Genomic DNA, 14135 nt, shown 5'->3' on the forward strand with positions numbered 1-14135 from the left:
TTAGTCTTATATTTAGTTAATTTTATGTACATTGTGATCTTTTCTAGAAGCTGATCAAGAATGACACTCTGACTTCCCCTCGACCTTGTTTATGCGAATCTCTGGTATTACGGCACAGTCACTGGATTGTGATTCCCAAGAATCGTGGAAAACTTTCGTCAATCTGCTTATAACGTTTTAATGACTAACAATATATTTATTATCAATATCTATTGAATAGATATTGGACATTAACTGAGTAGATATTGGATAAGCAATTTAATTAAACAATTTTATAAAGAAATAACCAAAATTTAATGGAATTTCCTTTAAGTTCAGTATTACCTGGTATTAATTGTTCCTTTTTCATTGTAACTGCTTTCAGAAATTGTATGTTGCGTCTGATCGTGTGATATCGCATCCTGTTCCATATCTGTTAACTCTACTACTTCCGAAGCTGAACGTTTCCTTTCATCGAAGATCATTCCTGCAACTTCTGGTTTATCTATAACTTCATTAACAATTCAATAATAACTACTTCATTAATTATCAAATTTCGCCGTTTACCTTTTGCAGTTCTTGTTTTTGCCGATCTCTTAGATAAAGCTGGTAACATTCTTTTCCATTTCAGAAAGGACGAGTCAGACAGTTCTTCTCTCTTCTTCACTATTTTAAATAATTTCCGTCGTTCCTCAGTACGTTCATGACGCAGTTGTATCTGAGCAAAGTCAATAATCAATAAATTATCAAACTTTTAAAATAACTAAGTGAATAGATGCACCGATAATAAAAAAACAGATATATACTTTTTTAATTGAACTAAGGCAGATCATTTAAAATTCTAATTTGATAAGTTCATAATCAGGGTATTTCTATCTGGTACATAATTTTAATTTTTCCATTCGGGAATTATAATTTGATAAGTACCTTTAAATCATTATTAGCTTCTCTTAAAGAGTTAATTAATGAGACCATGTAATAAATAATGAGTACCATAAGAACAATTAGTGGAATTATTATGCCAGGTGAAGTAATGTAATCAAGGCACCTGAAAATGTTATAAAACAAAAAAATGGTAAATAAATGTCAGTAAACATGAGATATTCTTTCTTAGTTCCTTTTTCAAATTTATATTGTTTTTAAATAAAATATACTACAATACTTGTTAATTGGATCAGGAAGAGAGTCAGTGAGCTGTTTAGTTGCTAAATGGTAAATTTTCTCGTAACCAGAGAATGGACCACAATGCCAGGATGGTTTAACCCAAACTATGGCGTAGACAACAGGTAGAATATATAAACATAACATGGCTAACAACAGAGCATAGTAAAAGTTATTGGATCTGCAAAAATTAACACTTTAGAATAAATGAAATTAATAGATGCTAAAAATAAAGAGAACAATTTTTTAAATACCTAGAGGCCCGAAAAACTACTTCATGGGGGACATTACAGGTAAGAACAGCCCAGGATCTTAAATACATAAGAATTCCAAGTTTTAGAAGATTCAGGACTGTTAATCCTGGGCTGAAGAACATCCCCATCCAAATAATTCCTTGATTATTTACCAAATGAAGTATATTTTCAGCAATCTTAAAATCACCATACTGAGGAAATTGCTTTTCTAGGTCCCAACACCAACAATTATTCATGTATCGTACAAAAACTGCACGGAAGAAATCTATACTAAGCGTGGTCACAATGCTGAGTATCTGTGATAAATAAAAAAAGTATTAAAAAATATTTAAAGTAAAGAATAAACATTGAAGAATATTAAAAATTAAATTCACCAAGTCCATGACGGTGAGCTTAGCAAGTTCTTGACCAAACATCGTTTCCCAGCACAAACGACGAGACTTTTTCCGAGCTTTTATGTCTAACGGATTCGGTGAAGAGGCTAGTAGAAGAAATATTCAAATATAAAAAATATAAGTTAAAGATTAAACGATAATATTTTTAAAAGCATAGTATATAAATTATACTTTGTTTATACTTGTATTCTGTATAGTTGTTGTGCAAATCTTTTCAAAACATTTTGTGACGTAGTCCTTTTCTGAGAGAGATATTACACCTTCACGTAACGTTGTCGAGGAACGATCGATAGTGGAAATTTTATCAGCACTTTCTGTACTAGATTCTCTATTAAATGTAATTGTGTTCATCGAATATTCAGTGTTTGTATTCAATGTTGTATTCAGTGTGTAATACTCAGATGTATCATTTATTTGTGATGACATAGATGATAATGTGATAAATTCTTTTATCTTCGTGGGAAAAGTTTCATTGTAATCTTCAGTAATGATGCTAGAAATAGTATTTGTACTTGTACTTATATTATATCTTTCTTCAATTGTTTCGCTATAAGCTGTAGATTCGTTGAAGAAAATACTAGTCATAGAAGAACTATCAGTTTCTTCAGTGAAATTTGTAAAAGAAATTTCTGTGAGATTTTCGAAGATAGTGAAAATGGTGGTTGCTTCAAATGTATCATTTTGTTCAAACATTTGCGTTGTAAAATTTGTCTCTTCAGTTATATTTTCGGTGAAAATGGATGCAGATTTGTTCAATTCGTTTGATGTAATATCGTCGTAATTATCGTATGTGTAATCCAGAGGAGGATAATCTTCGACATTGTATATTTCTTCCAGGGATTTTTCATCGAGTATCGGGTTCAGATACAGACTTGCGGGTATGAATGAAAACGGTGGCAGTGCTAAATTATTCGATATAAAGAAATTGTTAATGTATATTTATGTGACAACTAAACGAATTAAGACAGAAGAAAGCAAAAGAAGAAATATAGAGACTAGAAGATTCTGTCTATTAATGTAGCTGCAGTCGAGCTCCTTTGTCTAGAATAAAAAATTATGTAAAATGTTAATGATGATAAAGACATACTTGTTTCAGGAAGTTCACTTCTATACTGCATTGCAGTGACATTGTTTGCCAAGATTAAACTTAAGGATGCTAATGTCACGACCTGTTGTGATTTCTTCATACTATCATCACATTCAATAGATATGTATTTGCAGTTATTAATTGTTTCTTGAACATATTCTAAATCTTGCTTCTGTAACATCAACAAACTAGATATCTTCTTGAACCTCATAATTCAATAAACATATCATTATATAGATACAGTTCACTTGCCATTGAATCGATCTTCTCAAACAATGCGAATATTAGTGAATAAAAGTTCAATAAATTGAGAACCATTATTCTGCGAAAAGTCAATTCAATCATCAAATTAATAATTATAAAATTTGAAACTAAGATTACTCATGGATGTACCAGAGACAAATTGTTTATAATACTCACCGTGCAAGCTGCAAACGCAGCTGTTTCCTAGGATGATAGCTCTCCAGTAGTCCCAATATCTCAAACAACGACGGGAACACGTAAGTGATCAGGGACAATACGACCGTAATTTCGTTTTGACGCCACCAATTGGTCTGTTCGAGTTCCTCAGAACTTCGTACGACCATCTTTACCACGGCATACGCTGACAATCCGAATAATGCAATCACAGATGTGTTTACGAAGACCCTCATTGATATAATCCTCCAACTAAAATTTTCCAAAGCATTAAATTTATGAGGCAAAATAATACAATTATAGTGATCTACTAATTTAATAGAAGTAAGAATAAATGCAAGTAAATAAATTATTTGCATTAATATTGCAGGTATTTGGAAATGTAAACTAGAATAAGCTTTATAAAAATGAAAATAATATAGAAAAAGATATGTATAATGGAAGAATAAGTGATTTTATAAAAAAGAAGATATTGTAAAATGATAAAGCAGTAGACATTTCTTCGAGTAATCTTACTTCCTTTCATCTTTTTCTTTTTCAGCTTCCTCCAACAAAGCTTCTTTAAATCCAAGAACGATGCTCGCCGTCCTATTGTGCGCAGTTTCAGTATTTCCAATCATGAAGTCCCATCCAGTGAATAACTTCCAAGAAAACACGCACTCGTCGTCTTTCTCCGTGAGTTTGCTCAATCGTGAATTTTTTGCCATTCTAAGAAAACCGTCAATATAATTTTTTGTAGAGAATTAAAAATTTGATTTATAGATAGCCGTACTTGCGTAATATGGCGACGAAACTGTAGATATAAATGACCAAATTGGTGACGAAATAAGCTAGAGGTAATCTGTAACCGCTTCCAGAATCTTGATTCGTGTACCAGCCATAAAAGAACGGCGAGTACCTTAAGATCCCCTCGAATTCCCACAGAGTTAATAAGTGCTTCGATTTTATCTTCTCTTCATCAAGCATTATCTTCCGCTCCCCTGCTGCTGCTTGGTCTGCTGTGAGCATCTGTCGCGAAGAATATCTGACGAAATTTGAGCGACTACTTTTCTTCGTAGTAGGATTTCAACTTCCTTCAATTTCTCAAATCCAAATTTTCAAGTGCAATAAAAAGTTGATTGATAAAAAGTTGAAACTTGAGTGATTTAAAAATGATGGAATTATAACAATACTCTCCTTTAAATTATAATGGATTGTTATACAAATTATATCACATATTTTTCAAATGATCTCGAATAGTCTCCAACAATAATTATTTAGTTAATAGTAACTATTATATTACCATACCTCAGGAATGGCCACAAAAGCAGTAAGAATAACTGTCATGACAAGGTTAATCCAAAACAACCAACGAAGAAAGGTAAAATACGAAGCCACTGCTGAACCAAAATGTGATTCGATTTCCTTTATACGAAGTTCCCATGGCACCAACCATGTTTGAAGGTTAACCATCTCTCTCCGACAGTATTGCCATTTCTACAAATTAAACGCTGTCAATAGAAAAGATCTATATGTACCAACAGCTTTTTTAAATTATTACCTTGGTAATAAACAGGGAAATCCGAGCAATAACGTCTTTCGTGCTGCGAGTGTGAGCCAGTCTTTCCTGAAGAACTCCCTCATGTCTTCTAACGTAGGATTTTGCTTGTCGTACTAATTTAATCTTCCGACAAAGTGGCCAAGCTTGTTGCTTCACTCCATTCAACACTTCTTTGTGCATTTTCAACTTTTCAAATATCTGTTCTTGACTTCCGTTTTCTTCAATGGAGATCACCGTTCTGTACAGGTTTACACGGATACTATCTTTATTTCTTTCTATATTAATCATCAATTAACATTCTTTATATGTTTATTTTAAATATTTTTAGTATTTTAATGTATTATATAGTATTTAATAATAAATAATACTTGTAATATTTCCATACTTTCTATTTTTTTTTATTTAAATTATTTAGTTTTTAATAATCGCTTTTTAATTTTTACAGGGATAATTCCTTTAATCGATAAACGTAAGATTGAAAGTAATATACTAACTCTCCGGAACTTATAGTGTAAACGGAAGATCTTCGACGTAGCGTGGCTTCAGTCTCGGCGTTGAAAGGAGAGGATGGACGACGTCTCCGTCTGCTTTGTCGCCGACTAGAACTCCGTCGTTGCATGATCTCACATGCTGAAGCAGAATACTCATCCTCGTTGGCCTCTTCCTCTAAAATGTATTAAGTATTCACATTTTATATCTATAAATTAAATTCCCTATACATTTATTATATTATGTATTACAAATATGTGCAACTTTACAAAAATTCTTAAATTTTTTCAGAACTCTTGAAAACTCCTTACTGATCCATCTACCTTCATATAATAATTAATTTTTATGTAAGTAATAGAATATTTTGACAAAAATAGCGATTTATTTCTCTGATAAATTTGTTGTGATGAATTTGATAAATTGCTTTCTATAATGGATTAATATGGATCTTTAAAAACATCATTCAGAATGATATGAATTATATTAGTAAATGATTTGTTTAATTTACAAATACACACCAGCTATAGAGACTCTCTGCATATCGGTGTAGTTTTTCACGTCAATGGCGTTTCTTTCTTCTTTCCTCGCTTGATTTGAGCAACTTTCCCTCTGATTACCCTCGTCTTCGGTGATAACAAAGGTAACTGATCGTTCAACCGATGATTGCAGAGAAGTAACTCCCACCTACAGCAAAAGGCAAAACCGGGAAACTAGTTGCATGAATTTCATCCGTAAATCATCCATTCTCACGCCACGTACTGTGCACACAATATGCACAAGCGATTGATTATCGAATGATAACGTCGAACTCAATTTTAAGTGTATAATTCTTATTAAATTCCACGTCCCTGTTATAAACTCCACTTTAGAAAACTTTTTCATTGAACGTATCTTCTAAGGCTATTAATTAGAAAAGAAACTAACACTTTTGTTGTTATATCGCAGAGAAAGTTTTAAATGAAGAAAGAGGAAATTTGTCGATGATAAAAGACACCAACTTGGATGTTAATAAAACTGGAAGATTGCAAGTTAATAAGACGATGATTAGAGATGAAGTGAGGTCGATGGATAGGAAGGAACTGGCATCGTGTCAATAGGAAAGAACCTGGTCATTCCCTGGTGAAACCATCCCTCTGTTGAAATCTATAAGTTGCCTGTAATGCCTGCTCTGCTCGATATCGGGGACGTCGTATTTCCGACGCAAATCCTCGAAATCACGAAAGGTCGTATATTAGGAGCAAGTAGGTACTTCGTTTAACGACCAGACAGTTCGTTAGGTATATATCGTGATGGTTATAGGACAAACGTGTTTTCTAATGATGTTCCAATTTACCTTCAGAAAACGAATTGCTTTAACAGTTAGCTTTAATAGATTTAAATAGCTTTAAGACAAAGAAGATAACTTGTTTCTTCTTATATAACATTATCAATAACAAATTTATAAACAAAATTCTTCTATCATTATGCTGTTAAAATTCTCATAGTCTTACACTATTATTATAAAAATGATTGATTCCTAAAATCTATATTGATATTATAATTCTCATTAATTTTTAAGCTCATAATGCCCTTCTATCTTTTTTCTTCTTTGTCTCCTTTGTAAAAGTAAGGAAAATATAGAATTTACCTTCTTTATAAAATAATAAGGTGTTGAATTCTAAATGTTTATAATTTTTATTTTCAGGAATATGGATCTCCTGTATGGATCTTAACAAGGGCTTAAGAGGGCTTAAGGACTTAAAAACTTAACAAAGTGTCAATGTAAATGTTCAAAGGCACGAGGTCACATGCGACGTGCCGCACCCTAGATACTCATCGTGCTCACGTATAACTCGCATTCTTCACGTGACCCCACCCTGCGCTTCATAGATAATCATTCTTCTTTTCTAATCTCGCGTCGCGTAGCACGCGAGATCTATAGAGTCCCGAAAATCACTCTCTCCCTTTTCGTCTACTATTTACTCTTGGGACCCCAGATATGAGATTTATGAAAAACCACGAAACGCCACGTTATCGTTATCAGTCATTTTTATGACACACCTTCGTAAGAATGAGTCATCTGGCTAAAGAAGCAGGTAATTTAAACAAGTATTAGAATTGAATTATATGTATGTATCATTTTAATCTATACCAACTGAAATTTGAATCTAAATATGATATATTTCCGATCTTGTAAATTTCAAACTTTTACGCTTTCTCATTGTATATCACACATACCTATGTTAATATTTCATTTTTAATATTGCATATAATTATATTATTCATTGAAACTTTACTCTATTTATTGTAATTAAATATATTATTTTATTGTTTTATTTTATTATTTAAGAAATTGTGTTGAGTTTAGCAGTATTCCATTGAAGATGATTACCGTAGTCTTTTCTCAAAACTAGTACAAAAGACGCAGTTATAGGGACTAGCATTAATTGTGGAAATACGTGTGCAAGAATTTCACTTTGCAAAAGTAATTTGCTAATTAGCAGAGGTATACATCTTATTAGTCACTAAACTATCTGAACATTTATCGAACCCAATGACAGCTTTGATACTCACGCAATGTCACTCTTTGCCGTCGACAAACACATTTGTTGATTAAACGGGCGTAACACAAATAAAAATTCTTGCTTTCTGTTTTTTCAATCTTTTAATTGCTTTTTTGTTCTTTGAGATGAAAGGAATGTATTTAATTAGTTCTTCATTGTAGTACAGACTCTTTTATTTATTTCAGAAAACGTATGTTTGAATCTTACCTGTAGAGAAGGCTGCATCGACAATGACATCGATTGTACTCGAGATCGAGACGCAGTATTCGATCTTAAAATTCCAGAAATTTTCTCCGTGAATTCCTGTTTCGTATTTTCCTGCATATCTATATTCACAACTAAAGAATTATTTCACTATATTAAACTGGCCAAATTGCCAAATAAAAAAAGAAACGGTGATCTTTCGCGGTTTATTCTTATTAGAAACCAATCATAACACCCACAAAATTTTCAATAAATTTCAGTTTATTAAAATTTAATCGTTACTTCACTAAAACTTTAAATGCTTTTTCTAAAGATATTTCTCATTATTTTTATTATTGACAAACTTTAAGCTAAGTAACACATCAAGTTAAAAGGTTTTACTTATAAATTTCATAAATATGTTTAAAAGATTTTTTATGAAGGTTTGTATAAGACAAAATACAAGTATGTATAACTTTCAAGAGTTAAATTGTTCTGGTCTTTTTAAGATCTGCTAGTGTACTGATTACCATAAAGGCAGGAAAGTACAAGCACTATCAGAATAGTGAACTACACAGCATGATTACCCTGTTAATACTGAGAGATACTAACACGTATTAAACTGCAAGCCATTAATAGTACCAGATACAGTGGAAAGGATATCATCATTTATGAGGATATTAAATGCATCCTGACTGTAAAGGTAAATTAAACACGTCGATTTTTCACAGAGCATTTTATTCACTGGCCATTGCAATTTTTAAATATACTTTCTGATGGCTTCAACGTTTTCGTAAAGCAATTGTTTATCTTAATTTATTTTAATTGCGAGTTTAACATGTCAGAGCTACATATTTATATACTTTTCTGAATTCAACATATAGATTTGTCTTTTTCTTTTTACGTTCATTAATTTTTCCATACATACAAAAGAATTTTCTTCCCTAAGAAATATGTTGGATAAAATTCATAAGAATTGAACACCAGATTAAATCTGCATCTTTCTATTTTACAGTACAGAGCTCGACTTGTAAAATTAGTTATAGATGTGTAATAAGTATGTACAAGAATGATATACTTTATATACACTTATTTGTCACACGCTGATCACAAATTGTTTGCTCGCTTGTTGTAAATACACTTTATTAAAAGCTCTACTCTTTTGGCGCGAGCTCGCCAAATCTAAAGAATACACTAAATTTATACTTTCCACTATCAATGTCTGATTTTATCATTCAAAGAAAGACCGTTAACAACCATTTGGAACTATTATTTCTGTTTGTTACATCGATAATTAAACTCCCACCTCTTATGAACACTCTACAGCGTTTATAAGGAAAATAATAGATTTACACGCTTCACTTAGTCCTTACATTTAATAATAAGCTTACTTGGGCAGAACTTTTGTGTGTAGACAATGGTTTTAGTTATATTTAAGGCCAAGAATAATTATAACAACAGTTAATTTTGATTGCATTATAATATAGACAGTTTATATAGCGGCCAAACAATCAACTCCAAATTAATTAGCGACCTAAACCATACTACAAAATATAGAAAAGAAAACATTATTTTTTATAAATAGTGTTCTACCCAAGAGATGATATGTTTAGTAGACAGTAAAATTTTTCAGAAACTATTCTGGGAAAGATCTTTTATCACTTAGTTGTATGTCTCGCCCAGGTAGTCCTGTGCACTTCGGACATCAAATCATTTCTTGGAGGCAAACGAGCACTGGTTGTACGAGATGGCGGTGGACCAGGAGTTCTTAATATGGTAGCCAAGTTTTTCTGGTTCTGTAAACTTTGTTTATTCGACGCTTGACCGTTGGAGTTTTCTTTGGTCGGTGATTGCTTAGGTGTTGTATCTAAGCGTTTACCCTGAGGCGGAGGATCCAACACAATTGGTGGAATTTCGTCATGCAGATTGATTCGATCCTGCTTACTCTTTGTCTCCTGAACTACGTGACTGACGGTCCTTTCGCCTGTACAGGGTAAAGGTTTAATAAATGTTGTCTTCAACTCTGTAGTTTCTGAACTTCCGATATAATTGTCTACTTTGTGCGTCATTATGGGTGATGAACAGAAACTGTTTGGTTGAGAAGCTCTTAATGACATGGAATTTGGAGACAACTGGGCTGAGCTCTGTAAAATAAAAAAAAATTGTACAAGTTTTATATATATATTGCTGGATTTTATTAGAATTAATATTAGAATTTACTTACAGCTGGCCTATTGTTAGGAGGTACAACAAGATTGGGACCCATTGTATAAGGAGAAGGTGTGTTATAAGGTGACCTTTGAGGCTGATATGGACTTATGTTGTGCAGCCTTTCTAGGAGTTGTGTTTGAAACTGTAACTGATCTGCTGGACAACTATTTCCTTGTATTCCTATTGTATTCAAACCTCCAGGGTATAAGGAATCTGGTGGATAAGGGTAGTATGGAGATGGTGGATCCAGTTCCCATGGTGAACTTTGTCCTCCTGTTCGTTGGCACTGTTTAGAAGGCAATGATATTAAAACATTCTTCTCGAAAATGTGTAAAAGAGTGGATAATTAGAAATATTCATGTTTAATACATTCAAATATTCAAAATTTTCACTTTTTAATTATCCTAGCATTTTCACATTTTATAAATTTAGTGAGGCAAAAATTTGGAATGTGAAACATTAAGGAAGAATGACAATAGTTGATTACCTGAAACTCTACATTTTTAATTCTGATGCATGCTTTGTAAAAATTCGAAAATTGGCAACGTTACCTAGCATTTGTTGGTAGCACAAAATCCAAAATCCCGTGCGAAGACCTGTTACATAACATCGTCACACTGGCGCTTAGCACGATTATTGGATTAGCGATTTAGCTTTAACGTCAGCATTAAATTGCTATCTTCCGGCCGAGCAATCTAGGATGAAACGCGTCGCTCATAAGCAATACTGTTTTCACGTGTTTCAAAGTTTAACCGCTCATACAGTTTCCTTAAAAGGATTAAAAAGTTCCTTTGTGAAATATGCTTAAACTTATCACGTATACTTAACAACGTTTTTTTTCCATCACAGCGTTTAAATTTTGTTTCGCTATTTTTTGAGCAATTACTATTCAAGATCAGATTTCTTCGTGTAAATGGTATATATCCATTTACGGATTGATACTATTTACATTCAGGTATCTTAATTATGTTAAAATATAAAATCTTTCATAAACGCAAAACAATATTTTCAAAAACATAATCATGAATGTACATGCAAAAAAAACTAGGACATTCAATTTGAATTATAGCAAATACTTTTAAACATACATTTAGTCGTATTTTATCTAAAAATAAAATGACAGAACGTAATCAAGTGGTACAAACAAAGAACAATCGCAATTTTAATAAATGTAAAAAGTAAAGAAAAGCACGCATTCTCAATTCTACAATAAACAAATTAAAATACTTGTAACACATTTCTTGATACAAAAACAGTCTCGCTTGCTCGATGACAGGTGCAAAATATAAAAAATGTGCATAAATTGTTTTATTAAGAAGATCACTAAAAGATGCGTCAGTACAAAAGGCGTTACGGTATTAAAAAAGAAAAGAAAAACAGAGAAAATACAAAATACAGTACTAAACGTTAATTGGAATGCAACGTTCGCAGGCATACGGCTTGCTGGCTGTTGAACACTCGTGTCATGGTATTCGGTAGAGCGTTACCTGGCCGAGGTTCGACAAATCAGGAACGGTGGTAGTTTGTTGCATCGTCGCTGAGCCAGGCAACTGAGGCTGTGAGGTTACGTGACCACTCGAGATTCTTTCTTGCTCTCGAAGATGGCCGACTAACGCACCTATATGCTCTAGAAGTTCTTTGTTTTGCATCAGCAATTGATGCGTCCTGGCCTAAAACATAAAACATAATAAATATTTGATATCATGTTTAATTGAGCTTGTCAGTATGTATTAACAGCAACAAGTAGTTATTATTATCTGTTGATAGAAGCTAAAACACGACAAGATATGAATGACATATAGACATAGATAAAATATAAGTACTTAGTATTATATTTGATTCAACTTATCAGTATCTACTAACAATAACAAATAGCTGCTACCGTCTGTTGATAATATTTACAAAATCTAAAAATATATACCAATATCTCTTGATGTTTATTACTGCCCACAAATTTTTTTACAAACTTTACAAATTTTATAAACTTCGCTAATGCTTGCTTGTAAATTATCAATAAAATTAGTAATAACTATCTATTCTAACATGTGTCAACATTTATTAACATTGCAAATCGGTATTTTCTATTGTCATACAAACAATATTAATTATACTTATCATTACACCTGCTAGTATATATTTACTTTAATTATTTTTACTATTACTTTACTTTATTACGATTATTTTTTCAGTTACATGTATATATCTGGTAACCTTAATTAATATCTATACAGAGTAAATGATAATACGTTAATTCTAGTACTGATAAATCAATATTTTCAGATCTGACACAATCGACAGACGGCCCATAAGCAAAGCAGCGCATCATCACTTACTTGAGCTTCGACTCGAGCTGCTGTTTCAGCCGCAAGCTGATCCTGAAGCAGTCGCGCATGGGCAACAGCGGCTCTGGTCTGTTGGCTCTGTTGCTCTAATCGTTCTCGCAACAGTTGAATCTCGTGCTTTAGAGCGGTTAATTCGCCTCCAACCAGTAATCCTCCGCAATCGGAGGTCACCGTGCCCTATACATGAGATTAAACAATTATTCATAAATCTACTTATGTCCAATGTATCTTAAAAGAGAATTTTAAGATAGACTAACGCATTCTTAATATTATATGACGATTCAACTTACCGATGGCGATTGTCTAACGGGGGAGGTAGACGCTGTGGTCGCTGGGATTTCGTGCGTCCTCAGAAGGCAAGGAACGGTCGTCTGTTCCGGTACCGAATCTTCTACGTCCCCTAACAGCGATATATCTAAAATACAATATAGTTTTTAATTTTCATTTGGAAAATTCATAACGAATAAACTGTAGTCGTTTACGCAATTTCACATTTTTATGAACGTAACTAAACAAATGAAGATAGAAATAGATATTTTTAAGTTTCTCAAAAATGCATAAACATCCATAGTTTAATAATGGAGAAGGAGAAATATTACATTTGCAAGAATCTTTTAATTTTATAGTTTCCAATATTATGAGAGAATTAAAAACAGTATAAAGAATATTACGATTCATTAATACGTCATTAAATGAAAAACTAATTGAGAAAAGTAAATTGCTTTTTTTTATAGTTGAACAGAAGTCGGGATGTTAAACCTTTATGCACAGAAGACGGCGACGGTTGCGACTGTTCATTCGGAATTTCGTCTTGGTCCTCGTAAACGTCACGATGATTCTCACTGTGCTCCCTCTCTCTTTCTTTCTCCCCCCGGTCTCGTTCTTCCGTGGCGTTGTTTAAACTTAATTTATGGCACACCTCGAAAGCCTGTCCTACCGTTCTGACCACCCTCATCGCTTGACTCTAACGAAATCCAACTTTTTCAATTGAACGTACAAGTAAGTATAATATTTAGAGGTGATGAGGGCTATTTGTCACATAACATGCAGATATTAAGGCGAATTTGTGTCTGATCATGAAACTTCAAGTACTGAAAGATCAAAATTCGACGCAAGCATGTTGGAATTTACAAATACTTTGGAGTTTTAAGAATAATTTCAGTCTAATGAGAAACAATAATTTAAAACGTCAAAAGTCTGGGAATTCCGAATTTTCAGAAGATCAACATTTAAAATCCAAGTTCCTAAATTTTGGAATAATTAATTTTAATTTTCCAAAATTCAAAATATGCAAATTTTTGAACTTCAGATTTGCAAATTTCCAAATTCCTGTAAGACTTTTGGATCTCCAAATCCTTGAATTTTCAAATTTCTGGATTTTCTAATTCATAAACAATTAAATCTCTTGATCTCCAAATTATTGGACCTATTTATTTTTAAATTCCCAAATGCTCAAATTTTGAATTTTTCAAACTTTTGCGTCTCAAAATATTGCAATTTCGAAAATATTAAGATTTTAACGTTCCCCTAATTC

At 32.5% G+C, this 14135-nt stretch overlaps 2 protein-coding genes across 20 annotated transcripts in view; both read right to left on the bottom strand.

The window, feature by feature from the left end:
- Nucleotides 1-22: 22 nt before the first annotated feature.
- On the bottom strand, nt 23-8628 carry LOC122569704 (transmembrane channel-like protein 3). Of its 6 annotated transcripts, none has more exons than XM_043731155.1 (19): nt 8579-8628; nt 8073-8191; nt 5841-6006; nt 5328-5499; nt 4834-5071; nt 4581-4769; nt 4066-4301; nt 3810-4001; nt 3297-3545; nt 3129-3198; nt 2877-3048; nt 1972-2691; nt 1769-1875; nt 1395-1690; nt 1142-1321; nt 907-1027; nt 547-697; nt 325-490; nt 23-163 (listed from the first exon to the last, which is right to left on the bottom strand). In XM_043731155.1, the coding sequence occupies exons 2-19, from the start codon at nt 8187-8189 to the stop codon at nt 55-57; spliced, it is 3651 nt and encodes a 1216-aa protein (XP_043587090.1). In that variant the 5' UTR covers nt 8190-8191; nt 8579-8628; the 3' UTR covers nt 23-54. The 6 variants fall into 6 exon arrangements, with proteins under 6 accessions (XP_043587090.1, XP_043587089.1, XP_043587092.1 ...); XM_043731154.1 differs by having other exon boundaries at nt 8073-8203; XM_043731157.1 differs by lacking the exon at nt 8579-8628 and having other exon boundaries at nt 325-466; nt 8073-8565.
- A 141-nt stretch (nt 8629-8769) lies between these two features.
- The window catches only part of LOC122569705 (carboxyl-terminal PDZ ligand of neuronal nitric oxide synthase protein-like), a 38853-nt gene continuing 33487 nt past the window's right edge, over nt 8770-14135 (bottom strand). For all 14 annotated transcript variants that reach the window (XM_043731162.1, XM_043731161.1, XM_043731174.1 and 11 more), the window contains 6 exons: nt 13361-13565; nt 12892-13016; nt 12593-12778; nt 11747-11929; nt 10273-10545; nt 8770-10192 (listed from right to left, as the gene is read on the bottom strand). In XM_043731162.1, the coding sequence (XP_043587097.1) occupies nt 9707-10192; nt 10273-10545; nt 11747-11929; nt 12593-12778; nt 12892-13016; nt 13361-13565 (1458 nt within the window). In that variant the 3' untranslated portion in view covers nt 8770-9706. The remainder of the gene's footprint in view (nt 10193-10272; nt 10546-11746; nt 11930-12592; nt 12779-12891; nt 13017-13360; nt 13566-14135) is intronic.

The sequence above is a fragment of the Bombus pyrosoma genome, linkage group LG7, assembly GCF_014825855.1.
Source record: "Bombus pyrosoma isolate SC7728 linkage group LG7, ASM1482585v1, whole genome shotgun sequence".
Lineage (NCBI taxonomy): Eukaryota > Metazoa > Arthropoda > Insecta > Hymenoptera > Apidae > Bombus > Bombus pyrosoma.

Coding starts and splice junctions, on each gene's coding strand:
- LOC122569704 (XM_043731155.1), bottom strand. CDS start 8,189: ATGCAGGAAAATACGAAACAGGAATTCACGGAGAAAATTTCTGGAATT. Junction 4,302..4,580: donor CTTTTGTGGCCATTCCTGAG/GTATGGTAATAT, acceptor TCTTCGCGACAG/ATGCTCACAGCAGACCAAGC. Junction 3,546..3,809: donor AAAGAAAAAGATGAAAGGAA/GTAAGATTACTC, acceptor GGAAAATTTTAG/TTGGAGGATTATATCAATGA.